Source organism: Merops nubicus, unplaced genomic scaffold (assembly GCF_000691845.1).
Source record: "Merops nubicus isolate BGI_N331 unplaced genomic scaffold, ASM69184v1 scaffold3520, whole genome shotgun sequence".
Classification (NCBI taxonomy): domain Eukaryota; kingdom Metazoa; phylum Chordata; class Aves; order Coraciiformes; family Meropidae; genus Merops; species Merops nubicus.
In genome coordinates this window covers 1-16,796 of record NW_008581965.1, presented here as the reverse complement: position 1 = coordinate 16,796, position 16,796 = coordinate 1, and the positions used below count along the sequence as shown (strand labels likewise).

At 38.7% G+C, this 16,796-nt stretch overlaps 1 protein-coding gene across 1 annotated transcript in view; it reads left to right on the top strand.

The window, feature by feature from the left end:
• The window catches only part of LOC103768902 (cytoskeleton-associated protein 5-like), a gene marked incomplete at both ends in the record, with an annotated part of 17,770 nt that extends 989 nt beyond the window's left edge, over positions 1-16,781 (top strand). The window contains 21 exons of the mRNA XM_008936068.1: positions 169-297; positions 1,283-1,465; positions 2,022-2,135; positions 3,472-3,582; positions 4,507-4,599; positions 5,087-5,272; positions 5,728-5,822; positions 6,824-6,881; positions 6,964-7,089; positions 7,426-7,562; positions 7,727-7,901; positions 8,274-8,387; positions 9,384-9,512; positions 10,119-10,313; positions 10,937-11,072; positions 11,754-11,842; positions 13,360-13,485; positions 14,176-14,325; positions 14,700-14,903; positions 15,659-15,794; positions 16,588-16,781. Coding sequence (XP_008934316.1) covers positions 169-297; positions 1,283-1,465; positions 2,022-2,135; positions 3,472-3,582; positions 4,507-4,599; positions 5,087-5,272; positions 5,728-5,822; positions 6,824-6,881; positions 6,964-7,089; positions 7,426-7,562; positions 7,727-7,901; positions 8,274-8,387; positions 9,384-9,512; positions 10,119-10,313; positions 10,937-11,072; positions 11,754-11,842; positions 13,360-13,485; positions 14,176-14,325; positions 14,700-14,903; positions 15,659-15,794; positions 16,588-16,781 — 2,880 coding nt within the window. The remainder of the gene's footprint in view (positions 1-168; positions 298-1,282; positions 1,466-2,021; positions 2,136-3,471; positions 3,583-4,506; positions 4,600-5,086; positions 5,273-5,727; positions 5,823-6,823; positions 6,882-6,963; positions 7,090-7,425; positions 7,563-7,726; positions 7,902-8,273; positions 8,388-9,383; positions 9,513-10,118; positions 10,314-10,936; positions 11,073-11,753; positions 11,843-13,359; positions 13,486-14,175; positions 14,326-14,699; positions 14,904-15,658; positions 15,795-16,587) is intronic.
• Between the last annotated feature and the right edge of the window lie 15 nt (positions 16,782-16,796).

The following is a 16,796-nucleotide window of genomic DNA, read 5'->3' as shown; positions in this document are numbered from 1 at the left end:
GGAAAGAGAAGTGAGAAACCAGCCCTTTTCTTTTTGGAGTGGAATGTTAAGGATTAATTTATAGTAGATGTAGGGGTTTTTTAAAAAGGAGGAAGGATTTAAATGTAATTAAGAATCTGTTTAGATGTGATCCACGAGTCCTCTGATAAATGTTGTCTTTCTCTGCAGCATATCAATGATTCTGCTCCTGAAGTCAGGGATGCTGGATTTGAGGCATTAGGCACTGCCCTGAAAGTGGCTGGAGAGAAAGCTGTGAATCCTTTTCTAGCAGATGTAGACAAACTAAAACTTGATCGGGTGAGTTTGTAATAATAAATGTAAAAAATACTCCATTTATCTGTTTAAGATTCATCTCAGGTTAGAGGAAACAGAAGAACATGCTTGAGCTAAATGACTTTCAGCACAGTTTTTTGAAAATTAACATTTTACTTAAAAGTTACTAATGTTGCAGAGGATTTGAAAGTCTCTTTCTTGCTAGTTTATCAAGCATCTTTTCTTTGACTTCCACTACTTAAAATGCTTTAGTATGTTAACATTACACCTTTTCATTCTTATTTAAGTATCTGTTTGGCTTCAAGGCTGTATTAGCTTTGAGGCAGGTTGTGTGGTGGTGGTTGTGGGGGTTGGGTTGCTTGGTTTCTGAAAATTTTACCTGAAACAAAGTTTAGGGTTTTAGGTCACAAGCACATGGTCTATGTTACTAGACAGGTTTTGGTATTAAAGACTTGCTTTCCAACAACAAAGTTTTCAGTCTTTTGCATAAGCTAACAGGCTTGTTGATTGAATGATGATATAATTTAAGGTGATAAGAATTGGTCTTGATCTGTAAGTATCAGGGTGGAGGGGTGTGTGCTGATGCTTTCTGTGTGTATGCACTTCATTTTGAATTATTCTAGCAATAGAATGATGGCTTATGCCCTTGAGTGGTTAACATTACTACTGTAAGGAATACAGAATAGCAGAATTTTGTGAAGTAAGCAACCTAAACTCTAAATGTTTTTTTTCAAAGTAGTCAAGTTTGAGCCCCTGCTGTTGAAGGGATATACTGTACATCCAGTTGTAGCTAAATAGCTTTTTTCCTATTTTTCTCCCACTCTTTCTTTTTGTGAAGTAAGCAACCTAAACTTGTAATGTTTTTTTTCAAAGTAGTCAAGTTTGAGCCCCTGCTGTTGAAGGGATATACTGTACATCCAGTTGTAGTAGCTAAATAGCTTTTTTTCTGTTTTTCCTCCCATTCTTTCTTTGTTTTTATTTAATTTTTCTTTTCTTAACTGATTGTCAGATTAAGGAATGTGCTGAGAAGGTAGAAGTGGTTTATGGCAAAAAGACAGGAGGAGCTGCTGAGAAAAAAGAAGGCAAGGCTATTCCTGGAAAGACCCCTGCTCTTTCAGGGACTGGTGGAGATAAAGAAACAAAAGATACAGCAACCAAATCAGGACCACTGAAAAAAGCACCTGCTGTGAAGGTAAGAGTTTGCCAAGAGATTGTCTGAGTCACAATTGTCTGTGATTCAATTGCATGGAGTAATTACTTGTTCAACAGGCCACCTTTGATCTTCAATATCTCCTTCCACTGAGGAACTGCTGTCTTTCTGTAGGAGTAGGTGAGCCCAACAATAAAAAGAATCTGGGACTTTCTCAGAATGTACTTGATGATGAAATCTCAGCTCTTAATGATACAAACTGTCTTGTCACTTATGTCTTAATACATGATTTGGTACTGAAATAAGAGATGGACCATTGGAGCCATTCAGAGACACCTCAGATTTTGTAACATTCGTGTGCTCTGTGGTGGTAGAGTAATATTTTGCTGAAGTCAAGGTCTCTTGTTAAACTAGCAAAGTTACTCTTTAAGTGTTGAGTGTTCTCTCCAGTGTTGTTTTCAGTAATTACCATAACTAGAGTCATGAGCCTTTATTGCTTGAAAATGATTTGCTTTTTTAAAAATGGACCTAAGTAGCACTACAAATGGTCTCTGTAATACTTATCTTGGCTAACTTGTCCATTGTGTTTTTTTTCTAGCCTGGGGGCCCACCCAAGAAAGGCAAACCAGCTGCAGCTGCAGGTGTGGGAGGGGCTGGGGCTAAAGGCAAGAAGGGCCCTGAGACCAAAGAAGTGTTTGAGTCGGAACTCTCGGTGTGTATTCTGCTCTCCTCTGAAATCCAAAGTCTGCTGTAGGAGCACCTCCACTTCATCACTACTTACACTGCTACAGAGTTTTTCACTGCAGTTGGGTGGGGGTTTTTTTGTTAAGACAAGGGGAAGCAATTCATTTAAATGCAGCTGCAGCTGCAGGTGTGGGAGGGGCTGGGGCTAAAGGCAAGAAGGGCCCTGAGACCAAAGAAGTGTTTGAGTCGGAACTCTCGGTGTGTATTCTGCTCTCCTCTGAAATCCAAAGTCTGCTGTAGGAGCACCTCCACTTCATCACTACTTACACTGCTACAGAGTTTTTCACTGCAGTTGGGTGGGGTTAAAGGAAAGCAATTAATTTAAATGAAATTCATAACTGATAAAGTGGATGTTTGATGCATTGCAGTAAATATACCTGTTCTTCAGGCTGTTGTTGGTACCAGGCCATGTAAGACAGCAACCAGTAAATCATACTGATGTAAGGTATATCATATTGACCCTGAACAGGGAACAGATTAAAAAAGTAACAGTACTGCTAATTTATAGGTAGTTTAGGATGCATGATTTACTGAAGTTGTCTCATGAAAAGCCTGAGAATAGTGTTCTGGAGTTTACACTGAAATGTGAAGTAGAATATAGTAGTAATTAAATGCACTGATATGTGTTTATTCTGTGCTGTTCAGTCACTTTCTTGAAGTATAACTTTAATATGAATTCTACATGTTGTTTTATCATCTATTTATCTTCCTGAATAGGGAGCAAGGTAAGCTAAGCTGTATGTAGGTTAAACAATAGCAAAGATCTATTAAAGTTTAGCTAGATATATCTGCAAGTTTTTTGGACTGCTGGTTTTCTTCAGAGTGACATGTAGAATGAATACTTTCCCTTATGTATCCACTGGATGCTGTTATGCAGTGGAAAATGATTCAGAAATCACTTTCTGAAGGTGATAGAGACACCACTGAAACAAGGGAAGTTTTTAATCACTTTTCATATCTAAATAACGTTAATTCTGTGTTTTGCTAAGATGGATGCAGAAGATAAGTCTTCTCCCATCCACCCTCATCAAGCACTGATATGTTGCTCTGAATATTTATTCAGACTTCCTACAAAACTACCTTGCAAATTTTAGGTTACCCCTGCTTGATTCTTTACATAGATAGTGACTACTCAGGATTATTTTTGTCTGTCTGCACAATTTGTCATACTTTTCAGGGATTACTTTTCTGTTGCAGTACAATTTGGCAGCTTCCTAAATTCATAAGGCACCTAAACCATAATCCATGCAAAGTCTTTCGACCTAGGAGAGAAAAATTTTAACTTTGTTCTGATCTGTCTGCAGATAGAGGTATGTGAAGAGAAAGCTGCTGCTGTCCTTCCAGCTTCTTGTATCCAGCAGCTGGACAGTGGTAACTGGAAAGAGAGGCTTGCCTGCATGGAGGAATTTCAGAAGGTAAGTTTGTAGCAGCTGAGAAGAAGAGCAAGGTGCAGGTAGGGAAAATGAAAGCAATAATTTCTTCAGCTTTTTAGGCCTGGTAACTTTTAAAAGGCATAGCAGTAGTAATGATCTGCCACTACATCAGGTGGAGTAAATACTTGCAAAGGACAAATGGGTACAGTTGTGACTGAGTTTTAATGTTTTAGTGGAAAAGGTGACTAGCTTAAATTATGAAACTGACTGTCTGCACTGAAATACTGCTGCAGAAGCCAGCTTTACTCAAAGGTAGAGATACAGTTTCAGTGGAATGGATGATCTAAATGACTGTTTTCACTTGTTGTTAGGCTTAATGTAAATACTTGCAAAGGACAAATGGGTACAGTTGTGACTGAGTTTTAATGTTTTAGTGGAAAAGGTGACTAGCTTAAATTATGAAACTGACTGTCTGCACTGAAATACTGCTGCAGAAGCCAGCTTTACTCAAAGGTAGAGATACTACAATTTCAGTGGAATGGATAATCTAAATTACTGTTTTCACTTGTTGTTAGGCTTACATTCAGGCTTAATCTCTAGCTGTGTAGTCAGCATTCCAGTGTGAAAAGGTGCACAGTGTACTTCATCTTAAAAAAGAATGAATCCATTAAAACCCTCTGCAAACAAAAGCTAAAAATAACACCCAAGAAAAAAAATCAACAACAAAACCCCACAACAAATAAAACATCTCAGGTTTAATGTTGGCTCAGTACCTGTAAAATTGTCTTCTTGTAAAAGTGGTTCTTGTAGAAAAGACTTTTCAGGTAAATTCTTGTGCTGAGAATTTCTGCAACTTAGTTCAGTGTAAAGAAAAGATTTACAGAGGACATTTGAGGTAACTACTCTGTTTGGTGTTGTTTTGTATCACTTGTGACTGACTGGCTAACCTAAATATTTATCCTTTAGGCTGTTGAGCTTATGGAGAGAAGTGAAATGCCTTGCCAAGCTCTAGTAAGAATGCTTGCCAAGAAGCCTGGTTGGAAGGAAACAAATTTTCAGGTAATACATTATCCTTCAGTAACTAACAGTCAGTTTTTGGTACTTCATGTAAGCTACATTTCCAGCTACAAGGCCATAGGTGTGTATATGTCATTGATGACATCCCTGGCACCAGGACCACAGTTTTATCTGTAGTCATTGAGAATATAAACTCTGAAATCAGATTTCATTTCTGATGACAATAAGACTTCAAGACAACATTTGAAGATGTCAGTGTATGTGTGTTTAAGTCCTGCAAGTAGGTAATAGGTGTGCAGTATTATTAATTATGTACATATGCACATGGATACACAAAATGTGTTAACATTTCTATACATTCAAGTGCTTACACATACTTGTGTTTATACAAGTACATAGTTTATGTATATATTTGTGTTTACACACAAATGGATATATTTTTCATATATTTATGAATATATAGAATACAAATTTTGGACTAAAATACATGAAGACATCAGTAACATCTTTGTTGTTATGCATGTTCCAGGTGATGCAGATGAAACTGCATATAGTTGCATTAATTGCACAGAAGGGAAACTTCTCCAAAACTTCAGCACAGGTTGTGCTGGATGGTCTTGTAGACAAGGTTGGTGATGTGAAGTGTGGGAGTAATGCAAAAGAAGCCATGACAGCAATAGCAGAGGCATGCCAGCTGCCATGGACTGCAGAGCAGGTGAGTGAGCAGCAAAGGTATTCTTCTAGTAAATCAGAAATATTACACAGAGTGCTCTTACTGTTTCAGAAATAAATACTAAATCTTTTATTCTTTTATTGCCTGAAAGTAACTTGTTTGCTCTCAAGATACCTCCTAAGGCAGAAGTTAAATACAAGTTCATCCAAAAGAGGAAATGATGAGTAGTATATCAGTATCTTGCTGAAATACTGCCAAAGCAGGTGCACATCTATAATAAAGGTCTCTCTGGCTCCCTTTAAGTATTGCTGGAACTTCTGGTTCTCTTCCAGTATTCTGCTGCAGTGGCAGATTTATTTTTTCCTCCTGTGTTACTTCCAATGTTTCTGTTTGCTTATGATACCCTGTGGTTTTTGCAGGTGTCTTCACTCCTTTATTACAGTGCTTTGTCACTGGTCTGCCAGTGAAAATTTACACTTAGCCTTCTTCTCTTCCAGGTTGTGGCTATGGCTTTCTCACAAAAGAACCCTAAAAACCAGTCGGAAACTTTGAACTGGCTTTCAAATGCAATTAAAGAGTTTGGCTTTTCTGGGTATGTCTTTTGATGAAATTACTAAGAGAAAATGTTTCTGACCTAGGACTAAGAATCTGTTCTTCTGTCAGATTGGTCTGAAGAGGGTGGCTCCAAGTGCATCTGAACTCTTTTATTCCTTAAACTCTGATGCTAGCTCTCTGAAGTGCTCTTCTAGCTCTAAATGTGTAAATGAAAGTATCTGACCAGTAGAATAGGATATTAATACACTACTAGATGCTTTATTCATCACTCAGCCTTCTCTGAAGAACATTTTTCTTAAACTTTATATACTGCAGGAGACCTGGCAGTCTACAGAAAAGTACATGTGAGCATGTTTATTGCTCTCCTTGAGAGCATTTGAGGCTAATAACAGGATGAATTTTTAGGCAACAAAATAGCCATTGCTGCATTTTTGTGCTGTGAGGGTAAGAAACTGGTGATAGTATTTATTAACATTTAATCACTAGTCTCTTGACTGCAGTGTTTGAGGCTGCACAAAGGAGGCTTCTGTGACTGCCTGTTTTGTCCTGAATTCAGTGGTGCCATAGAGATTCCCCTCTTTTACTTGTAAATTGATTTTTGAAATTAATGCCTCTTCCTTGGAAGATCCTGAGACAGATGAACAAAAAAAAAACCCCTCAACTTTATTAGGTAGCCATTTTTTCAGGTGCTTAAAATGATCCTAGACTCATCCCTTAGGATTTCAATCCTAGTAATCATGTTTTAAGAAGCTTTCCAGCAGTAATAACAGCAGTCTTTGGTATAAATGACCTTATGTGTACTGTTGTGACTTCTCCTAGTGAGCTCTTGCCCAAACTGATCTCTTTCAGTAGTTATTTAAATACCTGCCATCTATGCTGTACCTGTGATATTTTACAAGTGCAAGTATCTTCTGCTTGGAAGTTGTGTGAATCTTTTCTCAGGGCTTTTTTTTTTTATAAAATTCAGCATACTATGATGATTCTTGTTGGTGCTTCCTGTGTTGCATTTCACTTATGGAGGGTATATTATTCCCACAGACTAAACGTCAAAGCCTTCATCAGTAATGTGAAGACAGCTCTTGCTGCAACTAACCCAGTGAGTAAATGAAGCATTTTAATCCTGAATTCTTATCAGTCCTTAATTTGAAGACTGAGTGCTTTTGTCCTCTCTCTGGCAGGCTGTAAGGACCTCTGCCATTACCTTGCTGGGAGTCATGTATCTTTATGTGGGGCCTCCTTTGCGGATGTTCTTTGAGGATGAGAAGCCAGCCCTTCTCTCCCAGATAGATGCAGAATTTGAAAAGGTATGAAGTGCAGCTCTCCTACTACCAAATTTCATCAAAACTACTTGGGAACTTCAGTCACTGTAATGTGTAGTAATATAATGGCCTAACCTGTGGGTTTGGAAGTGAACCAGATCTTTCAAGACTCAGGAAAGCATCTGCACACTCATTATGTCTAGCTATGTCAGTAGCTACCTGTTTTCATTATGAACTTCAAAATTTTCTGGTGTTTTTTTGAGTAGCATAATGTTTTAGAAGTCTTATCACCCTGAGACAAACACGTTCATCTCATGCAAGTTACTGTCATGTCAGATGACAAACTCTAAAATGATTGTTTCTGATTCTTGTTGCTTGCAGATGCAAGGGCAGACAGCCCCAGTCCCAACTCGTGGCATTTCCAGGCAGAGTGGGGGTGGTGGGGATGATGGTGAGGAAGAGGAACAGGAGGATGTTGCAAATGATGTTGTGGATCTCTTGCCAAGAACAGATATTGGGTAGGTTTGCATTCTACAGCCTGAAGACACACTTCCACTGCAGTTCAAAACTTTGTGTTTGTGAACACTTTCTAAGCAGAAGTCTGTGGTGTTAAAGCCTTCAACTACTAAAAGCCACATAACTAAGGAAGTGGTCTTTTTACCCTTTTTTCTTTCTCTTACAGTGATAAGATCACAGCTGAACTGGTGTCTAAAATTGGGGACAAAAACTGGAAGATCAGAAAGGAAGGCCTGGATGAAGTGACAAGCATAATAAATGATGCTAAATTTATAGAGCCAAACATAGGAGAACTTCCAGCTGCTTTGAAGAGTCGACTCAATGACTCCAATAAAATCTTGGTATGTTGTACAAAATGCTGTTTCAGCTGTTTCCAGCTTAGAACTTCAGACAAACTTCTGAACCTTGCTTATTACTTGATTTTTATGACACTGTAACAGAGCAACAGCTGGCAAACAATGAGCTGCATATTTCTAGTGACAGAAGTGTCCTTTGTTTTAAAACATTTTTAGCTGAACTTTGGTTTACTTGGAATAAAGAGATAATTCTTATCTCTCTGTGTGATGAGTTTGAAGTCTGGAATAGATTTTGCTGAGCAGGCAGGCTGAAGTAGAAGCCTAGATGTACAGCAGTGTTACTTTTCCCATATGACTTGGAATTTTATGCATGTGGTTGTAACAGTATTTTATTCAAAGCCTTTTATTTACATGCAGGTGCAACAAACACTGAGCATTCTTCAACAGCTAGCAACAGCAATGGGCCCCAATATCAAACAGCATGTGAAAAATTTGGGCATCCCTGTCATTACAGTCCTAGGAGACAGTAAGGTAGGACACTCATCAAGATCTTTCCTTTTTCCTGTTCACTATCTGAGCTATGCCTGGGGGTGACTATTGCTGTTTGCACTTGCTTTTGTAGAGGCAGATGGTAGCTAAAATGTCTTTGGAAGCTTAATATTTTTTTTTTAAAGGTTCTTGTGTAAATGGCAACTGTTATCCAAATATGAATATGTGGCTAAATATATAATCTGCTTGAGTTGTCTTCTCTTGCTTGTAAATAAACCCAGTCATTGTCATAACTCAGCTTTTAAATTAAATGTGGTGGCTGTATGCACACTTCTAATGCTGAAAATACATTAAGTTAGATGTTAATCAGGTTTGCTTTGAGTTTTGCAGTCAGGGGTTGTGTCTGTACTGATAATGTTTTGAAGAACCATGGCTGTCAAGTATTTTGTCTGACTTCTCATAACTTCACATAGCTGTTTCCAAAAAGGATGCTGTTCTAAATTTTGCCTGAGTTGGGGAACACTAAAGGTAGAAATAGGTAGGAGTTGGAGGGTTCCCTTGCTCCTGACTTGACTTTTGCTCATATGTGTCCTACATAAGAGTGGCCTAATAACAGGCTGCATAACCCACTTGCCTTGGTTTATGAATGTGCAAAGTCTATTTTAAGCATTATATAAATCACTAATCTTATTCTTTAGATTGCTTGAGTGTTAGGAGGCTCCCAGAATTCTCATCAATGAATGGTAGCAGGCATAAAGTGCTTTTAAAGATACCCTTTGTTCTTCTATTAAACTTATTTATCTGAAAATGATGGTAGATCAGTATGGTGTCTGATTTGGTGATTTCTGTGGCTGATAACCACCACTAAAACTAAATTCTTGTCAATCTAGGCTTCTCAAGCAGTGAATAAAACCAGAGATTTCAAAGCCTGTGATGTAGAAGCTTTTGCCTTTCATAGGATGAATTTATTGTGTCTTCTGCTGTCATCTTCTGACCCCTCTTTAGGATCATTCTTCTTAAATCTTGTTCTTGCTACAGAATAACGTTCGTGCTGCTGCACTGGCAACTGTCAACGCCTGGGCTGAACAAACTGGTATGAAGGAGTGGTTGGAAGGGGAAGACCTGTCTGAGGAGCTCAAAAAAGAAAATCCTTTCCTAAGACAAGAGGTAGACTTGGCTTAAATAAACTTCTCCTTGTGTGTTTCTAATTAAGATAAACATAGCCCATAGCAAATAAGGTTATCTATACAGACTGACACAATGCCACTCTTACACAAGTAAACAAGTGGCTGTCTCTTCATGCTAACATGGAATTGCTAAGCCTCAAAAGGGTAATAAAAGGCTTTTTTCCTGCATGATAGCTGTCATTCAGATTTCAGTGTCTCCCAAATGAAACTTGTGGGTTTTGATGAGCATTTGAAGAGCCTGGTGTGTTTGCTCTCAAATTAACCACATAGTAATGAAGACCAGAACTGAAGGCATTGGTGGGGGAGGCTGAAGTGCAGCTGAAATCCTGATGTTATTCTCAAAAGGAAGAAACAACTCATGCAGCCTTAAGATAATTGTGTTTTAACATACTGTATTTGATTTTAAAACTTTTTAATTGCTGACATGAAAGTTGACATTGGTTAAGAATGTTTGTCTGAGCAAAGATAGGGGTGGGTTTTTTTCCTACTTAGAGGTCTGTGAAAGACTATTAGTGTCAGGCTCTTGTGGCCTGGACAGCACAGTGAGCATTTCCTCAAAAACTTTGCTTTTAAAACTTTATTTCAGCTCCTTGGTTGGTTGGCTGAGAAGTTGCCTGTCCTCCGTTCTGTTCCTTCTGACCTAATCTTGTGTGTGCCTCACCTCTACTCCTGCCTCGAGGATCGGAACGGGGATGTGCGGAAGAAGGCACAGGATGCCCTGCCCTTCTTCATGATGCATCTGGGCTTTGAGAAGATGGCAAAAGCCACCAGCAAGCTGAAGGTATTTCTGTCACTGAGATGAGATAATGTCACCTTGAATGAGTGGATATTAACAAATCACATTCAGTCTCGTGATACGCTGTTTTGAGTCATGGAACCTTGCCTGCATTTAATATTTTCAGGAGTGCTGAAAATAGTGGCAGGAGTTAGAGGTTTCTTTGCTTCAGAAAGACTACTGCTACCACAGCTATATCCCTTCAGAAGCTTGACATTCATTCACTCTGCTTTTGTCCTGAAAAGCCTAGCTCCAGTTGGCTATAAGCCATCTTAAAGCATGTGTTCAAGGCATACAGTTGGACAGTAAATATGCAAGCTACTTGATGCATCTTCAGGACCCCTGAGTGCTGAATCACTCCATTAATGACCTAGGACTGCTCACCTAGAACAGATTGCTGGTTCATGTTTCCCATAGGTTTTGTAGCAGAAAGTTAATAGAAAGATGTATCTCTGAACAAAAATATCTGAATAAAATATTTTAAGATAAGTGTCATGGGAAGGTGCTAGACAGAGAATAGCTTGTTTCAAACTACTGTAATTTTCCTTGTCTGTGGCATGTCTTGGTAATCATTAGCACTAATATTTCTAAATTTATCACTTCTTTTTTTTTCCCCTTCTATTGTCTAGCCAACTTCCAAAGACCAGGTACTGGCCATGCTTGAGAAAGCCAAAGCCAACATGCGAGCCAAACCAGCTCCTCCTGCTAAAGCCTCTTCCAGAGCAGTAGGGGGAGGACCTCCAGCCAAATTCCAGCCTGCATCAGGTAACCTCTCATATGTTCTGGGATGTGACTGAGGAAAGGGTGGGTTATGAAGCCTTTTGAAATGTTGGACAAAGAAACACTTAGCAGGAGGAGAGGAATTCAGCATGGTTAGGGTTACAAATAGCTGTGCAATCTAATGAGTTCTGTCTATAGTTCTGGTCTTACTTGTAGTTGAGTCAACTTTCAATGTAGGAGTAGAGTTGTTTTTTTCCCTTTCCCCACAACCATCTGTCAGTTGCTCTTTGAAAATAACTACTTGATACTGAAGCTAAATGGCATGGACTTAGATGGGTTTTTTAATACTCATCTGATTTTAACATAACTTTCTAATGAAAAATTTTCACATTTATTTTTATCTGGACTCTTTCCTCAATATTGCTGCCTGCTCAAACTGGGTGCAACTACAGCTCTAGATGTTGGCCTGCATGCTATACATGTGTGCATTTTAAAAATCTTTTGATAATGCAAATTTGCTAAGATCATGATCTTAATATGAAAGCTTTGTGGGCTAGCATAGACTTCACAGAACTTCTTTTATGGGTCTAAAATCCTCAGACCTCTTTGTGTTTGGTGTAGTGTATCCATAAACAGGGAGGGTTTTTTTTTTCTGTCATAAGAATGGAAAGCTGCTGACCTAAAATGGGCTTGTTAGTAGTTTGAAATGGTCTATTGTTTCTCCAGCACTTGCTGAAGATTCAGGGTCCAATATCATGGATTCCAAGCCTGATCCCAAAAAAGCCAAAGCAGGAGGAGTCTCCTCTAAAGCTAAGGTATGTTAATTCCATTTCCTATAAAATCAGTTCTATGAAGTTAATAGCTGTAATTAGTTAATATATTATAGGTAGAAGAGTGGAGCCCTTTCTATAGAGACCCTTTTACTGAGAATCTTCATTTGTCTGACTTGTGGAATGACAAGTGTTCCCATTCACCTATTTGCTATTTTTGTCATTAGTTGTTAAATTCTTGAAGCTTTTATTGTCAAAAATGCAGTCTTGTGAGCAGCTCAATCTATGTTTTAAATCTTTTTGGCCTCCTTGATCTTGTACTGTTGAGAATTCAATCTTACCATGGCAGTTGCAATGTTATGCTCTGAACAGTAATTTTGAACCCATGCATCAAAAGGAATTCATTACTACTTTGCAGTGTGAAGGGTAAAATGTTCTCAATCACAGAGGCAAAAAGAAAAGGAAGATGCCTAAATGCATAATAATAATCTTAATTGATTATGTTTGCGTTTGTCATTAGGTTTTTCTGTTTTGTGTTACGGTAATTTTTTTGCTATTGGCTTTAAAGTTTGTCCTGTGTGTAACAACAAAAAAAGCCTAATTGTTCTTTTTGGCCTCCTTGATCTTGTACTGTTGAGAATTCAATCTTACCATGGCAGTTGCAATGTTATGCTCTGAACAGTAATTTTGAACCCATGCATCAAAAGGAATTCATTACTACTTTGCAGTGTGAAGGGTAAAATGTTCTCAATCACAGAGGCAAAAAGAAAAGGAAGATGCCTAAATGCATAATAATAATCTTAATTGATGATGTTTGAGTTTGTCATTAGGTTTTTCTGTTGTTTTGTGTTAACAGTAATTTTTTTGCTATTAGCTTTAAAGTTTGTCCTATGTGTAACAAAAAAAAAGGCCAAATTGTTCTGAGGTCCTGTTGCCTCTATTGTCTAAAGTGCCAAGAACGTTTGAGGTAGGTCCAGATTCATGGCAGGAATGAACAGAGCAAGCCTTGAAAGATGTTGTAGACTTGCTGAAGTCCTTTTATTCTTGTGTCATAACTCTGATGCTGGAGTTAGCACCTTTGCTGTGAACACATCAAAAGGTTTGGAGCAGTAACTCTTAGGAGCAAATAGCTTCCTAGCAACAAAGCCTTTTCTGTGGCTTATTTTCAGCAGTCAGCTGTTAATAGCAGTATGTCCAAGGGCAATACCAGCCTGTCCAAAGCTAATTCAAGCCTCAACAAAGGCAATACCAGTCTCACAAAGAACAAATCTTTGAAACAGGTACCACAGTGGGCTTTAGGGATGCGTGTGGGTGACTAGTGCACTGGTTGAGAGTGATGTGTCTCATTTCACAGAGTACTACTGCACACACTGTCACGGGTGTTGCTTCCACAGCAGCAGAGCACAGACTTTTAAAACTCTAATCAATGTTATTCTTCCAGCTTCTCTCGAGCTCTTGTACACATAGGCAGCATGAGGTTGGCTGGTATCTAATGCTTGCAATTGCTGGGACTGAAGCCTATATCTGTCTTGTGCTGCCTGTTAATACCTTGTTTTTTTCAGGGTGTGCAGGGGAAGAAAGTGCTAAGCAAGCCTAATTTAAAGGAAGATGATGATAAATCAGGTCCTATTTTTATCATAGTCCCAAATGGGAAAGAACAGAGGATGAAAGATGAGAAAGGTCTAAAGGTGAGAAAAATCTGAATGTATTCACAAGTTTTGAAGGAGTGTCATTTTAATGCATTCTTTTGGGTTTAAATTTAGAGATAAACATGTTATGGCATGAAATAGCTAGTCTGTCTATCCCTTGGATTATCTACTTCATCACAAAACTTTCACAGGCTGATATCTGCTTTTAATGTGGTGTTTCTCTTCTGATCTCCCAAGTTTTGTGCATTCATACACTCCAAAGCCAAAAACCTTGTAAGTTTTTATAACTTCCAAGAGATGATCTTCAGTTGTGAAGCATCATTGTTTACCTGGAAACATTTGACTAATTTTAGAGTTCTAGGAGAACTGTAAATGCTCTAATGTACTTATGTTGAACAGGCCTGCTTTACAAGCTTGCCTTTTGTAGGGAATTTCTGTTACTTAAAACATGTATTATTTTTAAATTGCTAGTAAATAGGCCTACCTATACCTTAACCACTTTAGCAATAATAATTAAGTCTATGACTTAAGGATAACCACTCCACATAGAGTAAATTTTTCATATAAGCCAAGATGAGCAAACACCACTGAATTTTTCCCTTTACTTGTTGATAATGAGAAGACTTTGAAAACAGATTGTAAGGCAGAACTAAAAGGGATGCAATGTGCAGATTCTTTCAGGAGGAAAAGGTTTTGCTTGCTTTGACTTCCAAATGCTGCCTTTTACAGGTGTTAAAGTGGAATTTCACAACTCCCCGTGATGAATATATCGAGCAGCTAAAAACCCAAATGTCCAGTTGTGTGGCCAAGTGGCTGCAGGATGAGATGTTTCATGCAGACTTTCAGCACCACAACAAAGCACTTGCTGTTATGATTGAGGTGAGTTTGGATCTGTGCTAGTAGGTGACATGTAGAATTATTCTCTGCTATGAAAGGTTCTGCTGGAATTCAAATTCCCTGAGGAGCCAGGGGCTGTTGTGTGAAGTTGAACTATAGAAATAATTTTCAGAGGAATGATGAATTTATTATTAATGCTGTTCCTTGGGAGAAGGGGAAATTTTCCTCACTGGAGACTTCTTTAAAACTTCAGAAAGCTGCATAAATCAAATACAAATACTTAAGATTTGAGGAATCATTTTGAGGAAGCCTAATGAATATATACTGTCTTATCATAGCTTTTCCTTATTCTCTGCTTGAACAAAGTGTTTCATTTTGCACAACCTCCTTGTTTTTTTCTTCTTCCCCTCTTCAAGCACTTGGAGAGTGAAAAAGATGGAGTTATCAGCTGCCTGGATCTGATCTTAAAATGGCTTACCCTGCGGTTCTTCGATACCAACACGAGCGTTCTGATGAAAGCACTTGAATATCTTAAACTGCTTTTCAATTTGCTGAGTCAGGAAGAATATCACCTTACTGAAAATGAAGCATCCTCTTTCATCCCCTATCTTGTCCTGAAGGTATGGTTCATTGCACAGAAACTGTCCTGATTTCTCATGCAGGAGTAGGGATGTGATTGTCCCCCCCGCACTCAACACCAGTGAAGCTGCACCTTGAATTCTGTGTTCAGTTTTGGGCCCCTCGCTACAAGAACAATATTGAGGTTCTGGAGCATGTCCAAAGAAAGGCAGCAAAGCTGGTGGAGGGTCTAGAGAACAAGTCTTAGGAGGAGTGGGTGAGGGAACTAGGCTTATTTAGCCTGGAGAAAAGGAGCCTGAGGGAAGACATCCTTGCTCTCTAGAAATACCTGAAAGTAGGTTGTCGCAAGGTGGGAGTCAGTCTGTTCTCCCAAATAACAAGTGAACAGGATGTGAGGAAACATCCTTGTTGCAACAGAGAAGGTTTAGATTGTATATTAGGAAAAAAATTTTCACCAAAGGGATTGTGAATCATTGGAGCAGGCTGCCCAGGGAAGTGGTTGAGTTACCATCCCTGGAGGGAATTAAAAGATGTGGAGATATGGTGCTGAGGGATATTGTTTAGTGGTGGACTTGGTAATAGGTTAACAGTGAGACTCTATGATCTTAAAGGTCTTTTCCTACTTAAACGTGTCAATGATTTTATATTGCATATTTGCCTTTAGAAGCCATTTACCAAAAAAGATTTTTGCATTGAGAATAATTCTGGCTTTTCTAACATTTAGACCAGTCAACAGTATCATGAGTGTATAAAATACCTTGTATTTCTTCCCCTCTTTCTTTGCCCTTTCCACTAGGTGGGAGAACCAAAGGATGTCATCCGCAGGGACGTACGTGCCATTCTGAACAGGATGTGTCTCATCTACCCAGCCAGCAAGATGTTCACTTTCATCATGGAGGGGACAAAATCCAAAAACTCAAAACAGCGTGCAGGTGGGACATGGCATGAGGAACTGGGCAGGTGCCAAGGACCTGACATTGCTTTGTTTTGCATCTTGAAAAACTCAGCAAAATAACTTCTGGTGGAATGTGAGAGCTGCCTATGTGTAGCCTTTTCTGCAAATGCTTCTAAGTGTTTAAAGGAACAGATTTTAAAGTAGTATCATCTTGGTTTTTATTTTTGGTGGGTTTTGTACCTTCCAAAGATGAGCTATCAGCACTGAGTATCCTTGAGTAGGCTTACTGTGTTAGTGAAACAGTCCTGGGAAGAACAGTGACAATATTATTGTCCAAGTGACTAAGGGAATCAGTTAATCCAACTAAGCCTTTGGAAAGAAATGTCTCTGTGCTGTACTTCTCTCAACTTTATTATGGAATTTTTGTGGTATGCTGTTTATAGTTCAATCAACTCCCTCATCACCTTAAATTTCTTAACCTGATAGAACCAGAAAGTTAAATTATATACACAATATGGCATTGCAAGATCACAACTCTCTGAACTACCTAAACATGATGTTAACTGTATCATTGTTCATATATGATAATGGGAAATATCTGAAGGTTATAGGGATGACTGGCAGGTTTTAGGTGTTATTTGTGTGAGGTAGTATGAACCTTTAGTTTACTGTTCATCCAATAAGTCATCTTAAGTGTTTCTGTCTTCAGCATAGTGATTGACACTTCTCCACTAAGAATGTTTAAGTTGTGCAGGCAACACAGAAATTAGGAGGGCTCTCTTCCCAGCAGCTTTAAACTTGACTATACATGCATCATTTTATTCTTTCAGAATGCCTGGAAGAACTTGGATGCCTGGTGGAATCCTATGGTATGAATGTATGCCAGCCAACTCCAGGAAAAGCCTTAAAAGAAGTGGCCACTCACATTGGTGACAGGGACAACACCGTGCGCAACGCTGCGCTCAACACCATTGTGACTGTCTACAACGTTCATGGGGACCAGGTCTTCAAGCTGATTGGAAATGTGAGTGTCATTGGA